The 22294-nt window shown below is 43.4% G+C and overlaps 1 protein-coding gene across 1 annotated transcript; it reads left to right on the top strand.

Moving 5' to 3' along the window:
* Positions 1-713: 713 nt before the first annotated feature.
* Positions 714-22173, top strand: acap1 (ArfGAP with coiled-coil, ankyrin repeat and PH domains 1). Its single transcript, XM_071532020.1, has 23 exons — positions 714-1289; positions 4745-4802; positions 6116-6235; positions 6787-6840; positions 7174-7232; positions 8169-8352; positions 8978-9022; positions 9625-9720; positions 11942-12016; positions 12222-12334; positions 12671-12722; positions 12922-13022; positions 13283-13394; positions 13568-13785; positions 13897-13966; positions 14163-14257; positions 15462-15655; positions 15992-16042; positions 16383-16558; positions 17272-17381; positions 19129-19239; positions 19363-19424; positions 21507-22173. The coding sequence occupies exons 1-23, from the start codon at positions 1237-1239 to the stop codon at positions 21602-21604; spliced, it is 2307 nt and encodes a 768-aa protein (XP_071388121.1). The 5' UTR covers positions 714-1236; the 3' UTR covers positions 21605-22173.
* The last annotated feature ends 121 nt before the right edge of the window (positions 22174-22294 follow it).

The raw sequence follows: 22294 nt of genomic DNA, 5'->3' as shown, positions 1-22294 counted from the left end.
TTGGATTGTTTTGGTCTGGTGAGACGTGAAAATGGATCTTGCAGGGAGGATTAAGCCGAGCTGCTCCCCAACAAAGACAGTTAACAGTAAAGTCTGAGAAGGTTGCTAGACAAGAATACACACCCTTAATAGTCCAGGAGGCTCAACTGGAGGAGGCACACAGTTCAATGATAGCCTAGTCGAGTCTGGTCTAGTTTATTTATATAGCCCTTTATCACACTAATAGGAAAGTCACAAAACAGGTCGGAGAAACCAACATTTTGGAGAAAAAAATGTTCCTGCGCTCCACAGAACACAGTCATGATATCAATTGTCAGAATAAACTCATATTTTAATTCCATGCTCTCCTTTAAATGCATGCATCATGTAGGCTACTTTATGCATTTGCAGTCCCATGTTATATTTGTACAGTGTATGTATATAAGGTTAAGATGTGATACTTTGCTTTTAGCCTAACCTCTCATTTTGTCATTTTGAACTATTTCCAACCTCCAAACCACAACACCGTCTTTACCATGAGAGTAAAGAAACCCGGAAATAGTGAGATGGAGGGTGGACCTCGTGTGTGTGTGTGTGTGTGTGTGTGTGTGTGTGTGTGTGTGTGTGTGTGTGTGAGTGTGTGTGTGTGTGTGTGTGTGTGTGTGGAGAGAGAGAGAGAGAGAGAGAGAGAGAGAGAGAGAGAGAGAGAGAGAGAGAGCGAGAGAGAGACTGACTCACTCCTCTCTCAGCCCTTGGGGAGAAGTCATCGTATGTCTGACTTCATTTCTGCTATTCACTTGGGAATATTCATCAATAATTATCAATAAGGATACAGCGCGCTTCTTTCCGACAAACTTTGCGGACACTTTGCGGCATTTCCCCTCAGCGATACACGGAGTCTGTCGCGCGCGTTTAGACGGAATAAAATGGTAATAACATCAGTAATATCAGTTGCATTCACTCACCAGGAACGATAAGTCTTCTACTACGGATGTACGGCAAGAAGAGGAAAGATTAAGCAGGCGGCGTCCTTTGAAGAAAACACCGAGCAGCACGAGCTGCGGGAAGAATACAAATTAAACTGGTGAAAGAAAACGTCCGAAAACAGCAATGTATTTCACTGAAACTGTCTCAAGGGAGAGCTAAAAAACCAAGCGGCTTTATTTTTTTTTTATTTACCAAACTGTCCACCTTCCCCTTCTTCTGTATTATCAGTAATAGTTGAGCTATTCGTGTAATCAGCAGCTAAACTGAAGGATGACAGTGAAGCTGGACTTTGAAGAGTGTCTGAAAGACTCGCCCCGCTTCAGGTAAGAAGCCTTTCATCTGATGTACAGGTCGATTAAACGGTGGGTGACCTATGACCTCCAGACAGGGGCAGATAACCACAATTTTGAACGAAAATCGATCATATTTTAAGAAAATAAGCATTAATTTATTGATTTATTTCCTCTAAAAACCCTATCTTCATGCAGCCTGTATCAGTTGGATGCTACTTTCCAAGATGCCTGCACTTTAAATTTGCCTTCTAAAGTTTTATGTCAGGCAAAAAAAAAAGGTTGGTAAACTCCACTCTGCTGATAAAAAGGTGGGTAAACTGTTAAGGTGGGTTCACCCTCCACTATATTTCTGGTTTACAGGCCTGTGTTGGAGTATTCTTGTGTTAGTGTGGCTTTCCAATCTCCAAAATAAAAATCCCAAACATTTTCATGCAAGTGGACACTGAATGATTTTGTCTAATAGTGGAAGAAGTGCTCAAATCATTTATTTAAGCAAAATAACTTAATGGAATATTACAGTAAAAGTGGAAGCCCTGCATTCAAAATTCTACTTAAGTAAAAAATATCAACGTATGATCAATGCAATGTACTATACTTATGTATCTAAAGTAAAATCATTCATTCTGAAGAACAGTCTACCATTTTTGGTGTTAGATTTTCTCTGCATTGACCTGTAAAGGAAGGTACTGTAGGTCTAACTGCTCAATCTTTCAGTTGGGTGACTTGAACTTTGTATCATATTTTATTAACTTATCTGACATTTTATATGCAAAACCTTATTCTGCAAAGTAACTTTTAACTTCAGGTGTCAGAGCAGTGTAGTGGAATAAAAAAAAAAGAAGCAGTATTTCCATTTGAAATGTAGTGGAGAAAAAGTATAAAAACCTATTATGTAAATGGAAATAGCCAAATGAAGTAAAGGAACCTCAAAATTGCAGTAAATTAACTTACTCTCCACGACTGATTTTATCAGTGTGTGATGCATGCTATGTCACTTCATGTTTCTTTAATCAGTCTCTCATCTGAGGCTCGGTCACTTTAAACTGCTGATGCTATTGCCAAACTCCGGGTCGGGTCCTGTCTTGTCATTTCCAGCCTTGGGTCAAACTAAACTCTGTCAGCCTTAACGAGAAAACACTCATCTGCTGCCTGACCCTGCTGTGACTCTCCTGCTCTGCATTCTGATGTGTCACTGCACCGTAGGAAGACACTCGATATCAGGGCCGGGCAGGAATTCAATATCACCGTTTATCGTCTTTCAATAGAGTCATATCTTGGATGAAATAGTGATATTGAGTTATCGTGATACACAGTTCTGTTGTCTGTTTATCACACATTATAATGCCACGCAGTTTCAATTCTATGACCATCAGTTTGATAATTTAACATGTGATTCTGCATGTTGGCTGACATCGTAACATATCAACATCAACAGTACACATCATTTTGTACTTATGAAACCTCTTAGCTGCCTCTTAACGAAGCTTTCATAGCAGACACAGGAGCTCTCCCGCATCTCATTTGTGATCCATTTTCTTTCAACACGCAAGCAACATCTGGTGTAATCAAAAGGGAAGTGTCGCTAAGTCGGTTTTGCAAGTGGCTCATGAAAGAGGTTTGGCAGAGCTGGGTGTGCCTCGATACTTTCTGGCACGCTGCCTCTTAAGAGACCAGCAGTGGATGGAGCCTCGTCCTCCATTTGGTTTGGCATTTTTTCCTTCTCTGTCTGTCCTTCTTGGTCTCTCGTGTTAACGGTGGTCTCTCTCTCCCTCTCTCTCCCTCTCCCTCCCCTAGTGAATTTACGAGGCTCGCACAGTGGTGGAAAGTTTGAGTTGTGGCAGCTGCAGTGGTGAGGTCTCGTGTCAGGCCGAGAGCAGAGGGAAGGAAAGTAGGGAGAAGGGGGGGAAGGATGGGTGGAAGGAGGAGGGAAGAGGCCGCAGAAAACGGCTCAAGCTGTCAGACGTATTTACAGATACTCGAGGAATAGAGAGCCGAACGAGCGGAAAAAGCAGAGAAGAAGAAGAGGGAGCCGAAGAGAAGAGAAAGATAGAAGACAGAGTCGGAGTACTGGCACTGGCAGGCCTGACTCAGAATCTGCTCGGGACACGCTGGCTCAAAACTGCTGCCTCCTGTTGCTAGGTGACGGCGGGGTGGGCGGGCGCTGTGGAGGGGAACAGGAAGAGAGGCGAGATGTACCGAGGTGATCAACAGGAGAGACAGGAAGTGGGGATAACCGCGACGGAAACTCAGCTTCAGCTCTTTCTGCCTCTTGATGCACTCTCTCTCTCTCTCTCTCTCTCTCTCTCTCTCTCTCACACACACACACAGAGTCTCAACACTGTGACACTAATTCAGGGAGAAGTGAATAGGACGTGTCTTTCAAGTGAAGCGATCTTTGTGTCGTCCTCTTTCAGTGTTTTCTCTCTCCTTTCCTCTCTTTTCTCCTGCGCCGCCTTAGCAGTCTTGTCATGTAAAGTTCGGTCCTGTTTGAACGGGGACGGTCCTGAAGTGACCTCAGACCTCGATGCAAACGTCCCTGCACTAACAAACACAGACCGCCAGTCAGACAAACAGATACTGTCTGTCCCTGCCCGCTCTCTCTCTCTCTCTCTCTCTCTTTCTCTCTCTCTCTCTCTGGCTGGCTTGCAGCCTTTAGCCCACTCTGTTTCTTCCTCTCTCTCTCTCTCTCTCTCTCTCTCTCTCTCTCTCTGTCTCTCAGGCTGGCTTGCAGCCTTTAGCCCACTCTGTTTCTTCCTCTCTCTCTCTCTCTCTCTCTCTCTCTTTCTCTCTCTCTCTGTCTCTCAGGCTGGCTTGCAGCCTTTAGCCCACTCTGTTTCTTCCTCTCTCTCTCTCTCTCTCTCTCTCTCTTTCTCTCTCTCTCTGTCTCTCAGGCTGGCTTGCAGCCTTTAGCCCACTCGCTCTCTGTATCTCTTGTGTCGTTGGTGGAAGGCGGCGGAAACCACATGGCAGAGCTGTTGATACGAAAAGAAGCAAGACAGACAGAGATACTGACTCGCACTGAGAAAACCGACAAACTAGCCGTACATCAGGGCCTTCTTCTCAGGCCCTTTGTGTGCATGTGTGTGTGAATAGATGCTTGCTGTTAAGATTTTCAAATAATCTTAAAAACAAGTACATGAATATAGGATTCAGCCAGAAAATAAGTTCACATACAGAAAAATCAAATAATCAAAGATAACACAATACGATTCAAGAGCTTATTTTCATTGTGGTTCTCAATAGATGTGTGAATAGACGTGTGAATAGATGTGTGAAAAGGCCAGTTTAAAAAAATCAAATAAATACTGTCCATCAAGCATACTAGATATCTGCCTTTACTTTCATAAAGAAATACTAGCAAGAGAGCCTATCTTTCCAGAATGTTGTTAATTGTAACGACCTTCGCAACTAAGATTTTGTGTGTGTCTGTGTTTCTGTGTGCGCGTGTGTGTGTGTGTATGTGTGTGTGTGTTTGCCACTTCCAGAGCTGACATTGAAGTGGTCCAGAACGATGTGAGTGAACTGGAGACGCGACTAGACAAGGTGAGACACACACACATGCAAAGCCAATGGGTTTGTATAATACTATACTGAGTCATACTACATTAAAGGATGTTCTCTCACACACACTCACATAGAGGAAGTTACGCACACACGCCTCTCATGTAAAGGGCCAGTGAAGTGAGAGTGGGAGTTGGGTGGGTTGGTGGGTTTTTACCTGACACTGAAAGGGAACCAGCTTCAGGTGCTGTTTCCCCATTGTATTCTCCTGCAAACTGACCGCAGATTGTTCTCACAGCCTTAATTCCCCATTGTGTGTTTAATGTACGGCATCTGTAGTTTCATATCTATCATCGTTTACTAGAGGTTACAGATGGTGCGTTTCGGTTCCCTGATGACATCGGAGTGAACTTTAATCAGAGTTATTTGCTGTAAAGAATATAACTCTGTTGTCTAGGTTTCTCCCTCTTCTTACAATCTGTTCCTAAGTAAATGTTTATCACCATGTAGTCCTTGAACAGGTGAGGAAGGACACGGCAAAAGGATAAGCAAACATCGGCTAAATGACTACAGTGTAAACCTAGACAAAATATACTCTAATATTGTTTTAAAAAAGCAAGCAAACGCCCTGCTGAAGTGTCCTTGAGCAAGACGCTGAATCCCTACTAGTTCCAGGGTCGCCGCTCTGTATCTGAGCCTGACCTTTGACCTCCCTGCAGAGGGGAGCAAGTAGGGAGGTAACAATTCAATCTAACAACAATTCGATTTCAGTTCTTTCAGCAAAGAGTCAGTTGCATCATAACATTTCTCATTCTGCCCACGATTAGATCCGATTCGATTCATTTTGATGCTTCCAAAAAATACAATAACTCTACAGATGTAATTTGTAAAAAGTTACTTAACTGATTCAGCCAGCAATAACTAAACATATGTAAACCTTACACCAAGGTGCTAGTTCAAAGCATTACACTTATTTTCAAGGCAAAACCTAAAGCTTCAAATGACAAATGACAATGAATTTTGTAGCCTGCACCCTTTCCATATGCTATTTTCCTCTGCAGAACAGAGAGCTCACAAAACACTTAATATGATATTAATCATAGCATTAATCATAATCAATCATCTCAACTTTTCAAATTGATGCAGTTGGCTTTCCAACTTCGCTGCAGGCTTTTTTACATCCCTAGGAGCAAGAGAAAATTAAATCTCCCTACGAGGATCAGTAATGTACCGCTTTATTATTGTGAGATGAGACAAATGAAGTGATCAGGATGTTTTTTTAAAGTATTCAGGATGTTTTTGACTGCAGTGTTGCCCACATGTGACAGCGGTCTGTGTGTGTCTGTGTTGTCTAGTTGGTGAAACAATGCCACGCCATGCTGGAGGCAGGCAGGGCCTACTGCCAGACCAGCAAGAGCTTCGTCAACGGCCTGAAGGAGCTGGGACACCAGTGCTCCGGGGACAGCATGATGGGGGTGAGTGGACCACACTGACATACCGGCTGTCAGTGAGTTATTTAAACAGTCACAGCATCATGTTGTGTTAAAACCTTGACACAAAATCTACTAACTCTTACACGCATCTGGAATGTGACAGTTTTATTTGTTTCTTCCAGTCATATTGTGGATACGATTTACAATCATTTTCTGACATGATTATGATGATGGATAGGACACATATGGTCAAACTTTGCCAAACAAATGATTTGTTGAAAGTATGTGTCATCTCAAGTTAGACACATTGCCATTAACGGCTTCATTAGTGGCTATAAATCAAAAGTGTTGTAGCATCACAGCCTGCAGGGACCAAACTGACTGTTTCTGAGTGTCTGGGATCTTAATGCATAAATCCTTATCCTCTGCTGTGGGAATGAGACTGAACAGATTGAATTGAACCTGGGAACACCGCAGGCCATTATCACAATCTACACTATAATTACTGAGCTGAGGTTGCTGTTATGGCTGAACATCATTGAATTGTTGTAAAAAAAAAAAAAAAAAGTGATGAAATGACTTCTGTTCTGTAGGAATGCTTGGAAAAATTCTCCAGAAGGCTGTCTACCATCTTGGACGCCCAGGGGGTGAGTCTGTCTATCTGTCTGCCTGTCTGTCTGTCTGTCTGTCTGTCTGTCTGTCTCTGTCTGTCTGTCTGTCTGTCTGTCTGTCTGTCTGTCTGTCTGTCTGTCTCTCTCTGTCTGTCTGTCTGTCTCTCAGTTTCTTTGCACCACAATCTCCATTCCAGTTATGCCGCTTATCAGTCACAGTATACAATGGTATTTGTCCGGTTAAATGTAGTAGATTTGTCCCCGCCTTCTCCTCCTAATTATATCTCTCTTTTTTTCTCTTTCTCTCTCTCTCTCTCTCTCTCTCTCTCTCTCTCTCTCTCTCTCTCTCTCTCTCTCTCTCTCTCTCAGGAAGTGATTGAGACCACACAGAAGTCAGTCAAGTTGAAGCTGCAGAGTTTTGTGAAAGAGTGAGTGGGCTGCTTTTGGCTGCCTTCCCTGTTTGTTTCGTGTAATCCTTTTGTTTTATGATGTCTCCGTCCCACTAGCAGCTATTTTTCTCCGCATAACTTCTAACGCACACAGCCACCTACATTTGGAGCGAGCCACTCCCTTGCATGCCTTCAGACCATTAGCACACCCCATGGAAATATATTAGAGGTTTACGATCGGCATTTGCTTCTTCCATTCCCCTTCTCCTCTCGATTTATCTTGCGTTCTGCTCTTTTTCTGTTAATCCAATTGTGCTTTATTAGATAGGATACAGTGGGCAGTGAAAGGGCAGATCAAAGAGAGAGAGAGAGGGGGTTTGATGACATGTGACAAAAGTCATGAGCTGGATTTGAGCCGATGACACAAATATGTTCAATGTGCCTTAACCCACTGCACTTGATCTGCACATGTTGATCTTGATATCACATGCTGAATAGGAATTCCTCTGTGTGTTATGTATCCTCCGTTATGCCCCCTTTAAACTCTATTCCTGCTAACTGTAAGAGAGAGAAAGAGAGAGAGAGAGAGAGAGAAAGGTATATGCAATGTTTGTGGTCTTGCCTCATTGAGGTTATGGCATCCGTGCTTCACAATCGTGTTGGATGGCTAATCTTTGTCAGCCTGGGAACAGCCTGTAAATTGCTTGCCACACCCACTTTTGTGTTTAAAGAAAACAAAATGTCATGGATGAATTACAGACAAATCTGTAGCTCTGTTTTCCTCAACTGTCCCCTGTCATAGTTGTCTGTCAAATAAAGGTAAGATACTAGGGGAGGAAGGACTTGTAAATAAAAGCTTCCATCTGCTTCTCATCCCGTACCTCCGCCCCATCCGCCCTTCCCTCCTCCCTCCCTCACTTTACCTCTCCTTCACCTCTCTCCCTCTCCCTCTTTGCCTCCCTCCCTGCCCTCCAGGGATGTGCGTCGGTTCAAGGATGTGCGTAAGGAGTTTGAGCGCGGCAGTGAGAGCCTGGAGGGCGCGCTGGCCAGGAATGCTCAGGCTCCGCGGGGCAAACCACACGAGGTGGAGGAGACCAGCAACGCTCTGCTCAACGCACGCAGGACCTTTCGGTCCGAGGCCCTGGACTACGTCCTGGAGGTGAGAGGATGCATGATGAGAAAGATATGATGTTGTATGGGATGCTGTGTTGCCATGCAATACCATGCTGTACCACATCAATCATATTAAACACTCAAAACACAAGCCTTCTGTTTCCCGCAGGCACAAATCTTGTGCACAAAACCAGCCTTTTTGCATAGCATATGCACACATACAGTGTCCACAAAGTCAAAATGGTTTTGCTAAATTAAGATAAATGTTTTCATTGATACATGCAAGTGATGGCAAAGTTAAAATGACAGGCTATGACAGAGCGAATTTAGAAGGCAGTTGTTTGTAGATCGGAAGATGAGCAACTGCAATTTTCCCTTTTAAATAAATTCAGACAGGCTAATCAATGATATGGAGAAAGAGTGAAGTCCTATAGTAGAGCACAAACAGAAAATTAGTCACATAACCAGAGTGTCACAACAGCGCTGGCACCAAAAAGATAAAATATACAACAGCATCTCTGATTGTGGACCTGCTTTTGTGGCGTTGAGTGATAACAGGCTCGCTGCGGGGTTTCCCTCCAGGGTTTGGCTCGGGGCTCCTGGGGTTTCTGATTATGGAAAACATGCACGCTCTCTAAACTCTCTCTAAACACTGTTACCTTTTGTTCCAGATTAATGTCATCGAGGCCAAGAAGAAGACAGACATTCTCATGGCGGTGAGTTTATGTTGAAATGCTAAAGGTTGAATTGTTTGTTTTGTTTTTGTACCTCCCCTTGTAGTAGTTTATTTCTATTTGGCCTGATATTATATACAATATTGTTTGTTGTAGTACTTGTTCACTTTGTCTATATCTTTGTGCTTTAGTTATTAGTGCTGTTTTGTGTCTCTTTAACTCCCTTCAAGCCTCAATAGGCCATGCCATGGAAACAGAAAACTAGGTTGAAAATCCCACACAATAACTGGTCTCAGAGGTTTTCTAGGAGGCTTGGTTGCTGAATTTCTTGTTTTCTTGATATCTTGCTCTGTGCCTCTACCCCTTGAAAACGTTATTCAGTGCCTCACAGGACTTCTATTTCACCCTCTTTCTCTCTGGCTTCCCATGTGGAAAGACTTCATTTCGTAGGTATTAATTAAATGAGCATTATTTGAGAATGTTGGGAGCGTAATTGAAAGGCTGCGTAAATCACAGAAAACGACATGATATAATAAGATATTTATGGATATTTAAACCATCACTTAGCAAGCGTCTGCAGCTACTCATATCTATTTGAAAATGACCAGATTCATGTCAGAACGCTCTCCCTTGGTTCCTTGCAGATGCTGTCGCTGATGGAGGCGCAGGCTCAGTTCTTCCAACAAGGCCACCAGTCTCTGTCGGAGCTGGACGACTATCGACGCACGCTCAGTGAAGAGGTGAGAGGAAGTGGTGCAGTAGTCTGGGTTATATGTAATATGGTATGATTACGTTATTTGGTTTGACCCTACACCCACAGATATTCTCATTTCTACTGGTACATTCCACCATTAGTAGCTGCATCCAGAAGAGAGATATCTAAAATAGATTATTGTGGTGTGGCTGTACGTCAGTAAAGTAATGTTATACGTAAAAGTGAATAGTCTGATAACCAAATTTAGGATACTGTGACACAGTAAACTGTCTTGTCTTTAAACCTATAACTAACCCAAGAGCTGAGGACTTCCAATATGGCCGCCAGAGGGTGCGTCACGTCACCTGAAAACAAGCTAAAATTCCTCTGCTGTTCAAAGTGAAAAGAAACATGGAATACTGTCATCACAATATGATGAAAGGCGGCAGAAATAGAGATTGAAGGTAGAGTAGAGATCGTTGCAGGGAGAGATGGGATGAAGGTAGTTGCAGAAACTGTCTAGTTGCTGGATTGGGGGAAGAGAAAGAAAGGAAAATGTTTATAAATAGTCAAGTTTGTTTTACCCAACTGTCCCGCTGCTATCTGACCTACTCTAACTCAACTCAGCCAGTCTGGGAGTAACTGAATGGACAAACAGTTTATGATGAAGGCCAAATTGTTTTATAGGTTAATTAGATCAGCCTAGTTGACATCTTTACGGGGGCGGGGCGAGGGAGTCACAAGATGACATCACACATTCATCGTGACAGGAAAAAGTGAGCACTGTCGCAACAACAGGAAATATTTCACATGTCTCTGTGTGTGTGAGTGCGTGTGAGACTATGTCAGTTGCTCCTTGCCGTGACTGTGGAAATGGGAAAAACTTTATAGTTGTGTAAATGAGTGATATTGCTATATTACTGCCGTTTGAAACAGGTTTGAAACAGGACATGAATTGGTGAACTCTCACTGGCCCGATGAAACCACAATAAAGCTCTTCCTACTTCAACAGGACATGATGAGCAAGAGAGTAAAGAGGGTGAAAGAGAGACAGAGAGAGAGAGAGAGAGAGAGATTCAGAAGCATGCAAGAGAAACCACTGATGTTGTTCCTCAATTTGGCACAGGACACAGGGAGAGGTTCAACACTTCCTAATTCCTGTTTCCTGCAGAGCAAAGTCTGGAGTGATAACCTCTGTCTCCAACCTGTCCATCTCTCTCTCTCTCTGTCTGTCTCTCTCTCTCTCTCTCTCTCTCTCTCTCTCTCTCTCTCTCTCCCTCTCTCTCTCTCTCTCTCTCATATATATGTGAAGTATATATACTGTAGGAGGGAGACAGGAAAGTGAGGGAGAAAAGGTGAAAAAGTAGAGTGGGAAATCCACTCCCTCAGTATTTAGGTGAATACATAGACAGGAAATACAGAATAGCAGCTAGACAGGAAAAGGAAGAGACACACGGCAGGATGTCCATGCAGTCAAACTTTAGCAGATAGTTTCCAAGACACTTGTCAACGAATGGGGAAGCCCTGACCGACTGTCTTTTAATTACCATTCCAACATCGACCATCTCCTGACTGTCGTCCTCTTTCGTCTCAGTTATCCTCTCCCTTTAACATGTTCTCCTCTCTTTTTCCCTCTTTATTCTCTTTTCCCTCCTCTGGTTTTTGTCATATATTTGTATTAAGGGATGGTTTATGTAAGTGTAGAATAGGCGAGACAAACTGATATTTCGATTGTTGGACCGGGTTCAAGCCCCCCCATGTTGAAATACAATCACAAAATCATATTACGTTATTGTCATTATTGGAAACCCAATTGCAATGGCTGGGATGTAAACACCGTGTCTCGCCTGCTGTTGCGATCAGAGCGAGTTCTGTGTCTGTGGTAATATTCATCTCATTCTATTCATCCAGCGTATTTGTGATCAGAATATTAAGATGCATATGAAACGCAGCCAAATACAACCTTGACCAAGATACAAGCTAGTATCGGCAATGTAAATGCACTCAACCTGTCTCTCATAATCAAATCACAAACATGATTAATAGGTAATTTACCGATAACATTTTTGTCTAGACCAATTAGATTGAAATATTGGCTAATGCTTGTCTTGACTAAAATTGTGAGTCAGGGACTGATGAAAAAATGAGAACAGTGTAAAATTGTTGATATTAGCTATGCAAAAAACATAATTAAGTTTAATTTATCATGACAGTAATCATGACAATATGGTTTATTTGTTTTATTTTTCTCTCTTTCTGTCTCACAGCACACTCAGCTCGTTCTCAACTCTGCCAGGGAGAAGCGGGATATGGAGCAAAGACACGCTGCCATCAAGAAAAAGGTAATAACTAATTTAAATAAACACTTTGGAAATAATAGACATCCCCCACAGGTATCCCACGTTTTAAAGAAAAGCAAAAAAGCAACACCCAGACAAAAAGATTGCTACACTTTCGATTGGTAACATTAATGCACTCTGAAGCTTTCAAATCTGAGTAATTTCAGTGATGGAGAGTGTCAGTGTTTTTTAAATGTCTTGCTGCTAGGACGTGTCCTATGACGACTCCATCATGGATTTCAATGCCGATGCGGCGAACGGGATCGCCATGGAGGGCTACCTGTATAAGAGGGCTAGCAACGCCTTCAAGACCTGGAGCAGGTACAGCTCGACCTACATTACATCTCACACACAGAACCGCAGTTGTCTTTCCCTCCGTCTCACTAGATATAGACTTGATCTCAACTACATTTTAACATATTTTCCACACTGTGTGCTTGTGAGGAATCCCCTTTCTGTCCCTTCTCTCTTTTACTTCTTTTGAGCTTTTCCTTCATTTCTTGATAGTCTACTACTACATGGTTTTCATGATATAAGGCTTTTGCATCCGTATTTTAGGATCTCATCTAAAAAAAAAAATGTTTGGCTGGTACGACAATGAATCTGAAGCCTGGATTATTGACCCTGTGACCTTTTCGTCTTCTCTCACTGCTTTAGGCGCTGGTTTTCAATTCAAAAAAATCAGCTGGTGTATCAGAAGAAATTCAAGGTGAATTTTAAATAAAAGCCACTGCTTCACAAAATCATTTCTTAAAAGCGATCTACTTGAAAAGCGTGAATAGCCTGCTACTCTAAGACACAAAGAGAATATGAGTTCCACTTACAGACACACAATCGCACACACACACACACACCCACACACACACACAGCCTGACCTGCATGTTTTTCCTGCCCGTCTCTCTCTCAGGACCAGCCTACAGTTGTGGTGGAAGACTTGCGTCTTTGCACAGTCAAGCCCAGCACTGAAAATGAGAGACGCTTCTGCTTTGAAGTGGTCTCCCCCTCCAAGTGAGTGTGTGTGTGTGTGTGGGCGTGCGTGTCTGTATGCATCCGTGCATAAGATGTGTGTGTGTGTGAGTGTGAGCGTTGGCTGCAGTTGCATTTTCGTCATTGTTATTGCAGCTGAGCGTGGATTCTATTGTCTTGGAAAGGTGTGTGTGTGGTGGGGAATAATCAACAATATGCGTGGGAAGTGGGAACACTGAGAAGTATGGGGTTTACCAAGTGTGTGTGTGTGTGTGTGTGTGTGTGTGTGTGTGTGTGTGTAGGAGCTGTCTGTTGCAGGCGGACTCGGAGAGGCAGCAGCAGGGGTGGATAAGTGCCGTCCAGAACAGCATCGCCTCAGCTTTCCAGGAGCGCAGAGAGGACCCACACAGCCCAGTGAGAATACACACACACCTACACACACACACACACACACACACACACACACACACACACACACATTATCTTCTATATGCACATTTTCAAGCGGGAGTTTAGTCAGAGGAAATGTGTAGGAAGATGGCCACTTGGTGCTTTAATGTCTGTGTGTGTGTGTGTGTGGTTATCAGAGGCAGCGCTGCAGCTCGGTGTCGGTACGCAGTCCGGGAGGAGGAGGAGGAGTAGGAGGAGGCGGCGGGGAGCAGGAGAGCACGGGCCGCGAGGCGCTGGGGGAGGTCCAGGCGATCGAGGGGAACAGGCAGTGCTGCGACTGCGGAGAGCCCGGTCCGGACTGGGCCTCCATCAACCTGGGCATCACACTCTGTATCGTCTGCTCCGGCATACACAGGTGCACACACACACACATGTACACACTCTCCTCTGTCCTGTTCCACAGTAATATACCATTAAATGCGTAGCTGGAATTAAGAGTTATAATGAAGGTTTCCCTCTCTGACAGGAGCCTGGGAGTCCATTTCTCCAAAGTGCGCTCCCTCACTCTCGACTCCTGGGAGCCGGAGCTCATTAAGGTAATTCAACCTATTAAGTACATTATTATCTTTGATGTACACTCAATTACAGAAACCAATTATCACCCTTTCTGTTTTTAAAAAGCACCACAGAGACTAAGGATTAGGACTAATTTAATTTCTCAGAATCTCCAACAACATCAATTAGTACTGAATTCAATTCTAATTTTTCTTTTTACCTCCTTGCTTCCCTTAGCTGATGTGTGAATTGGGAAACACAGCCATCAACAGGATCTACGAGGCTCGCATTGATGAGATCACCATCAAGAAGCCCCACCCCTCCAGTCCCAGGTACAAACAGCACTATCCAACATCCAGACAGAAAGCTTACAAACCTGATCAGCTGGGTTTCTGAAACATCAACAAGTGAGACAGTAATACACATAAGTACCAAAAAACATGCTGCTGTAACATGTCAAGTCAGTGGTAACTCTGCCTTGGAAATCTATTTATGAACTATGAAGATTTTCAGATAGGCTTCATCAAGCTATTGACCAAACATGGCCATATGTGCATCTGCAAAAACACTCAGCAGAAGCTCAAAAATATACAGAAATACACCCTTCATCCCCTCCTGCTGTTACAAAGCTGCCATTGCACTCAGGTTTAATTCTACCAATGCACAGTATTTACAGATCTCATCCAAGACAGGTGGATTGGAGATTCTAAATTGCCCATAGTTATGAATGTGAGTGTCTCTCTGTCTGTGTTGTCCACCTGCCATCTGCCCAATGCATGCTGGGATTGGCTCCAGCCCTCCGGATTAAGCGGGTAGAGAAAATGAATGGATGAGTTTTAATAATATATCCTCTTGTCAAGAAAAACCTATATACTTAACGTTGGTACTTGATTACTGTATATTAGTCTAAAAAAGAGGCCTACAAATCTCTCAAGCCCTATTTCTTGACTTCCTCTTCTCTCCCCTCTGTTGCGTAGCAGACAGGAAGTGCCGCAGGTACACGATGCAGATGGTTGGTGTCGTAACTTAAGTGTCCTCAGGAAACTTGCCGTGCGGCTGCATGCTTTCCGCAGCATGAGCGTTCAGTCTTGTCTTGTTGTCATGTGTTGTCAGCTCGGTGGTTTGAGTTATCTGGTCTTACAGCCGATATCCATTACTTCAGTGTGGTGCTTTGTTTTGAAACATTAGACTTACTGCAGTGTTTATGTTTTCATTCTGTGGACTGAAGATTTTGAAAATGACAAATTGACAGACCAAAGACTGACAGTATGTAGCTACTAAATATCAGTTTAAATGTATTTTAATTTAACTAATTTCATTACTCCATTAAATGGGACTGAATGCCTGAGGGAGATTTCTTTAGCATTCTTGTCTCACAGCTGTACAAACAAGTTGTGGAATCAAGCTGAGAACAGGTTCAGCTAGAAATGCACTGACCAACGCAGCCCGGCATGTAGGCCTGTGTCTTTTTTAACATGGTTTGGTTTTGTGAGTGCAGTTTCTCTCTGTCTCATCCGTTCTCTCCCCGTCTCTCAGAGGAGACAAGGAGTCGTGGATCCGGTCGAAGTACGTGGAGAAGAAGTTCATCCAGAAATTGCCGGAGACGGGTCGTAACCCCCCGCTGAGGCGGTCCAGCGCCAGGAGGAACCGGGCAACCACCCAGGACCGCACCGCGCCCCGACCGGCACTCAAACCCAAACCCAACCGAGCCACTCTGCCCCGGGTCACAGGTAAACACCCAGAGTTACAGGAAGCGCCACTGGCTTTCCTTGAAACCTGGATACTGATAAAGGTTTCTAGGAGTTGTAATAACTCACTCGGTTGCTGTCTTATTCATCACTCACTCACTCCTGCTGATATCAACAGAACAGCAAGACACACACACACACTCACACACACAATCCCCAAACTTGGTGATCCAGCAAAAGTTAGTAATCCTAGGGGCATGCTCTGCTGTATTTCGCGTGTGTGTGTTGCTATTGTTACAGTCAGCAGGATAAACCAGTAATCATGAAGGCATGTGACTCTCTCTCCCTCTCTCTCTCTCTCTCTCTCTCTTTCCTTAGGCCTAAGCCCCAGTGACCTTGTCCAGAAGAACAATACAGGCTTTCACAAAGGTGAGATAAAACACACACACACACACACACACACTGACAAAAAGGAGCATGTATGGGATGCAAGCTTCAACACACTGCCAAAACTTCTGACTAACAAAACTTTGCACAGACTAGCAGTTTAAAATCTGTTGGAAAATCTTCACAGCTGCTTAAAATCCTCCCAGAGGTGGCAGCAATGTTCCACTTTCACCTATGTAGATATGGGCTAGTTTTGGAAAAAGCTTGAAAACATTCTTACTTCTTACGAGGAATATTTGTCAAAGCATTACCTTCTCTATCACATTATTGAAACACCTCTCACGCAGATGAATTAACCCTCTCCTCCCCCCCCCCCCGACAGAAGAGGAGGAGGTGGAGGAGGACCTCAGCGGCCTCCACCCGGGGGCGCTGCTGTACCGCTCGGCCGCCCTGCAGAACTTCCCCGTCATGGCCGACGCCTTGGCCCACGGAGCCGACGTCAACTGGGTCAACGTGGCCGAGGAGTCCAGCACCCCACTAATACAGGCCGTGTCAGCGGTGAGGAGAGAGAGACAGAGAGAGAGAGACTAGGAGTTGTCGTGTGGAAACCTTGTAACTCTGATTGTAACCAAATATTGTGTTTTTACATCAATTTAAGGATTCCGTGTTCCTCTATGGGTTAAGAAAATTATACAACCGTTGGTCTGATGAAACCATTTCAAAACCCAACTGAATAACTCTAAAATGCATGCAGTCAAGCTGAAAAGGAAAGCTATTTTTTTTTTCTTAGTTCCTGAAAAGTTGACATTTTGGAGATACAAGGTTTTCACTCGACAGTTAAGACTGAGTTAACTCTCTGTCTTTGTGTGTGCGTATGTGTGTGTGCATGCTTGTGTCTGTGTCAGAAAATGGGAAATGTATAGACAGTGTGTGTGTGACAATTACTTGCAGATAATACTTACAGTTTGTTTTAACCTGCATGGAGTAGGTGATCAACACCCTTCAAATAGGTCAGGTAGGTTGCCAATCGCAGAATAGTAATTTCATAATTGACTTTCAAATACTTTTCTGCAATTATCTAAAGGTTTTTGTATTCTCCTACGTGGCAAACCCCACCAATCTGGCGCCTAAGTAGGCTAAAACAAACCATATAATTATTGGTCAGTAAATGCAGGATATGTAGAACATGTGTGTGTGTTTGCCGGTGTGTGTTTTTGTGTGTAAAAATCCACATGGGAGCTCATGTGTCCCGTGTCCTGCGGCCTTATCAGAACGCCTTGGCAGCGTGCGAGTTCCTGCTGCAGAACAGCGCCAACGTCAACCAGGCAGACAGCAACGGGAGAGGACCTCTGCACCACGCCACCATCCTGGGGCACACAGGGTAGCACACAACACACACACACACTGTCACACACACACACACACACAGACACATGTGACAGGCAGGATTCACACTCAGGCCTCCCACACAGGACGCACTGTACCAACCAGTCAGCCAAAATTCACCGTGACCCAAAGGAGATATTAGTTTACAATGAGGGAGACCTGGAATTGGATCGTATCTCCTGTTACAGTGGTGCAAAGGTTGATTTTATTGAAGCCATGTGAAGCCATATATGGACAGTTTTACAAGTTCTACACTGGTCTGGGGTTGTGGGGTGTAGGGGGTAAGGAGTCAAAAGTGCAGCAGAATGCCTAAATAAAGGTTAAAAAAATACCTACCAGTCAGCCAAATCAGAATCCATGGATTCAGCAAGGAGATGTTGCTTTGCCACAAGACTGAATCCTGTCTGCTGATACTTCATGTATCTGAAATTTAGGCCCTTGCCCGGCTCGTTCAGGCCTTCCCCAAACAAAGCCTTGCTGCTAATTTAGAGCCTGAACCCAACCTGGGCCCAAGCTCAAAGTGTTTCCTATATAATCAATCAATAAGCTAGCAGCAACAAACAAGATAACAAGCCTGCAGACAATTGATCAAGGTAGGCCTATCACTCAGGACCAGCCGTCTGAAACCATCACACACAGAAAGTTCAAGCATCACCCACAGCACACTCAATCAATCAGGCCTACGAACAACTGATTAGCACAGAAATCCACATAGGTCAGTGTCTCAGAAAATAAAGCAATTGCAGACAAGCGAATAACCGACTTATACATCCACACACTGAAAAGTAAATCCACATAAGCCTCTTAAACATTTAGGCTCAGCGCCCAAAACCATTAACAGAGCAGAAAAGACATTTTGGGAGTGAAACTTCAATGAATCTTTGCCCTCTTAAAGCTGCACTAGGAAAGATTTTGATGTACAAACACACACATCTTAGCGTGTCATCCCACCTAATTGACACAATTCTGGTGTCGGGTATCTTATGAATCAAATATATAATACAGAAGTGTCTCCTAAACAGAGCTCAGTCCAGAGAAAGCTGGACTCTGGACATTAGATCTTTTGCCTCTCTCGTCTCTTTGGTATCCTTTGGTATAAAGCATCACAGACAGTTTAATGACGCCACATTACATGATTTACAGATATTGAAGTCAAATAAATCAGTTGCCTGCCATTTGGGGACACTGACGTGTAAAGTGTAGCTTTATACTTCAAACTGTAACACTTTAAAAACAATCTTTGCCAGTTTAATCCTTTAAGACAACTGTTTGAAAGATGTAAAATGCAAATAAAAATATACAGAGCCCAATATTTAACTCCTCACTCACTGTGCCCATTTTATTTATTAGAAAATAAGCTTGAATGTGGCTCTAATCCTGTTGGGCTCTGGTCAGGTAACAGACTATTACAGGATTAGTGTCAGTCATAATATAACAGTAAGCTTTATTTCTACAACACGTTTAAGAGTAAGGTTACAAATGCAAAGTGTTTTTCATGAATTTATCAGGGACAACAGGTTTCTCGGTGGGGTAGGTGCAGCAGAATGGCCCTGCCTGAAGGTTTTACTCCCTCAGGCAGGTGAGATTTGTCTCTTATCTGGCTGGCAGATGTTCAGACTTGGGTGTGAATGCAGTCTGCTACACACGCACCACACACACACACACACACACACACACACACACACACACACACACACACACACATACACACACATATTTCACATGTCTCTTTGCTCTCCCAGGTTAGTATGTCTCTTCTTGAAGCGAGGAGCAGACTACAATGCCAGAGACAAGAACCAGAAAGACCCCATCACTATCGCTGTGGATAACGCCAACGCCGACATCGTCACTTTGTGAGTGTGTGTGTGTGTGTTGGAGTGAGAAATCTGCAATGTAATATGCAATATGAATAACAGCAGCAGCTTTTCTCACTGATCTTTTTTTCCTCCGTCTCCTCTGCCTCTGACTCCTCACAGGCTGCGGATTGCCAAGATGAACAAGGAGATGCGGGAGATGGACGGAGCGTTTGGCCAATCAGGTCAATCAGGGGGGCAGGGGTCCGGGGGTGGGACAGGGAGTGGGATGGGCCACACCCGGAAGAGCCTCCAGGCTCTTAAGAACCATATTAGCGGGTGGGCCTTGGGGGGTCAAAGTGAGTAGAGGGGATGGAGGGTGTGGCGCTGGAGTCGGTGAAGACGAGAGAAGGGCATCGAGGCCGGAGCTGTTTGAGCTGGACGGCAACAACATGTGACATTTTTTTAATGTTTGTGTCAGATCGCAGTTTGGTCGTGAGCCAAGAGGAAGGAAAGAATGTGATCTAGACTCGATGACGGTTCAGTTGTGGTGTTCGCCCACTGTTCAAACGTCAAAAATATCCCAGACTCACCGGATTGTTGACGTCACGCGGCCTTTTTCTGCAGCGTCTGCAGAGAAATCATCCTGGCTTTCCAGGGCTTGATGCATATCATTCAGGGAAATATAGTCCTGCCTGAACACTTAGGGGGAAAAAAGGCTGGATTATGCTAGCATTTCCATTACTTAAGTCGAGAAAGGAAAACTGCATTCTTTGAGAAAGCACATAATCTGATGCTTGCAAACCAAGTTGTTTGGAGGGAGCTGAAGAGGACTGTAACTAGAATACAGGGTACGACAGTAGAAAAGCACAGTGTCCTCAGTCAAATGTGTGGGGAATAATTAGACTTCTCAAAGGCATAGAGGAAAACAGGGATTCATTGATCAATAAAGACAGGGAAATGTCTTTGTGATGTTGTGAGAAATACTCCAAGGAGTCCACACTGCACTTTGAAGAACAAACGCACACTCATCCTGCACTTTCAAATCCACTAAATCTCTAAATACCAGACCAGCAGAGAATGTTGAAACTGGGCGTTTCCTATGTTGTTTTACAGTTGAAGTTTAACATATTTTAAGTACACATATATAAATATGTGTACATAAAACAGGCCTATAATAGGCCTATTTGTTTCTGATATATTGTGTAGTTACACAGTATGCTGGCAGCCTTTGGAAATCAGCTTGTACTGTTTTTTTATCGTTCATGTCTGTATGTACAGTATGTAAATGTATATTGGTATACAGTATATTGGATTGTCTTCAGTCCACTGTTGATAATGTAAGGTAAATTCAACACTATATTTTCCCACTATTCTGTGAATAGTGATTGGTCATGTTCAGTTTGGCCTGTTTCACTGTCCCAGACACCGTCACACACTACCTGTATTTATTTACCACAATGACATACTGCCAGCCAAGTCCAAGAGCTCCTCGCTGTAGCCTTTGAGCTTAAGGATAACAGAGGGTTTTGGTTGCATTTTGTTATTTGGCTAGCTGCAATCCATCCATTCTTTCATGATTGTCCTCTAGTCAATTTCAAGGCTTTTATTTCGTAAAGATAAACCACAATTTGAGTTTCTATCTATTTTGCAATTTGTGTTCAACTCATGAAGGAATGGAAACATGGTGCTTTTGTCTGCTTGGAACAACTCTACACTGCTGGTCAGTATTTGATGTGCTGTGCTGTTTCATTGTGTGTGTGTGTGTGTGTGTGTGTGTCTGTGCGTGTGTGTGTGTGCGTGTGTGTGTATGTGCCTGCACACCATGTACTCATGTGCCAATGCCTTCTGCCCACTGAGATGTCCGACTGGTCTCATCCGCTTGCGCAGTGTGCCACCTACTGTATCCTAAGAGGTAAAGTGCATGTGCATGTGTGCGTTTATTTGTTCACTTGTGTGCTTCTTGCTTTAGGGCTGCAAGTCTAAAATAGTTCAGGAAAACTCAATTACCGACATCAAACTAAAATGTACATACATAATCACGTGAATTTATATTAAATGCAGCTGTGCCGTACTAAAATGGAAGATGTGTTCAGAAAGAATCCAACACATTATATGACATTAGGACATTATACTAACCCAATAACATGCAGTCCAGAAAAGCTAGTATTAATATGAATATTCAGGTTTCATTAAGCATGTGTCTAGGGGATTCCCTACATAGAAAAAGTAGATATTTTTTTAATCAGCCTGATTCCTAGAGAAAGGGACTCAAATTCCTGTTTAAAGACGTTAAGACTCAAGTCCTTTTCTCTCGTCTTTTACAGGTGATGAAACCTACCAGGACATCTTCAGAGACTTTTCACACATGGCTTCAAACAACCCCGAGAAGCTCAAACGCCGCAGCGCAGACCCCAAGTACTAACCAGCTGCTACTGCCTTTTTACACTTTTACACACACACACACAAAACATGCTGGTATACACCCCTGGGTTGTCTTCTCACACACACACACACACACACACACACTTTCCCTGGATACCTGCCACATGTTTGGTCATAGCTCAGCTGGTGTTGACTTCAGAGGCGTTGAGCAGGCCAACAGTGAATTCTTTGTGTTAACCCGTCAGACTAGAACAATTGTGTCCAAGTGGAAACACTGAAACAGCTTTAGGAGACCAGCGTGAGGCGTCTCTCTGTCTGGCAGAGGGCAACATATCACCCGGCCCGTATTTCATTTTAAATCTTTTTTAATAAGGTTGTTGTTTTTTGTTGTTTTTTGTGTTCCTCCGCTATTTCTGTTTGCCTGTAAAATACAAATTAAGTGAAAATGGAGGAAATGTTTGCTGCAAAGAGTCAGTTTTGGGTCAACTGTTTTTCCCTCAAATTGCAGTATATGTAATTTTTTTTATTTGGGATATTTTTGCATATTGTTCATTTCCATTTTGTCTCAGCTGCAAGAGGTACTTAAGACTTGTATCTCATGATTAAATAAAATGCAATAGAAAACTTGAGTGTGTTTTAAGTGTTTCAGTTGTAAACCATTACACAAAACTTTGGAAAATGACTTAAATTATAGGTCTACATCTTTTTAATGACAATGTGTTTGATGTTG

Source organism: Centroberyx affinis, unplaced genomic scaffold (assembly GCF_046629955.1).
Source record: "Centroberyx affinis isolate AG114_WGS23_722 - 3 ecotype Tasmania unplaced genomic scaffold, CSIRO-AGI_Caff_v1 ptg002154l_1, whole genome shotgun sequence".
NCBI classification, from domain to species: Eukaryota; Metazoa; Chordata; class Actinopteri; order Beryciformes; family Berycidae; genus Centroberyx; species Centroberyx affinis.
The sequence above is the reverse complement of the archived record's forward strand: the minus strand, read 5'-3'. Positions and strand labels throughout refer to the sequence as shown.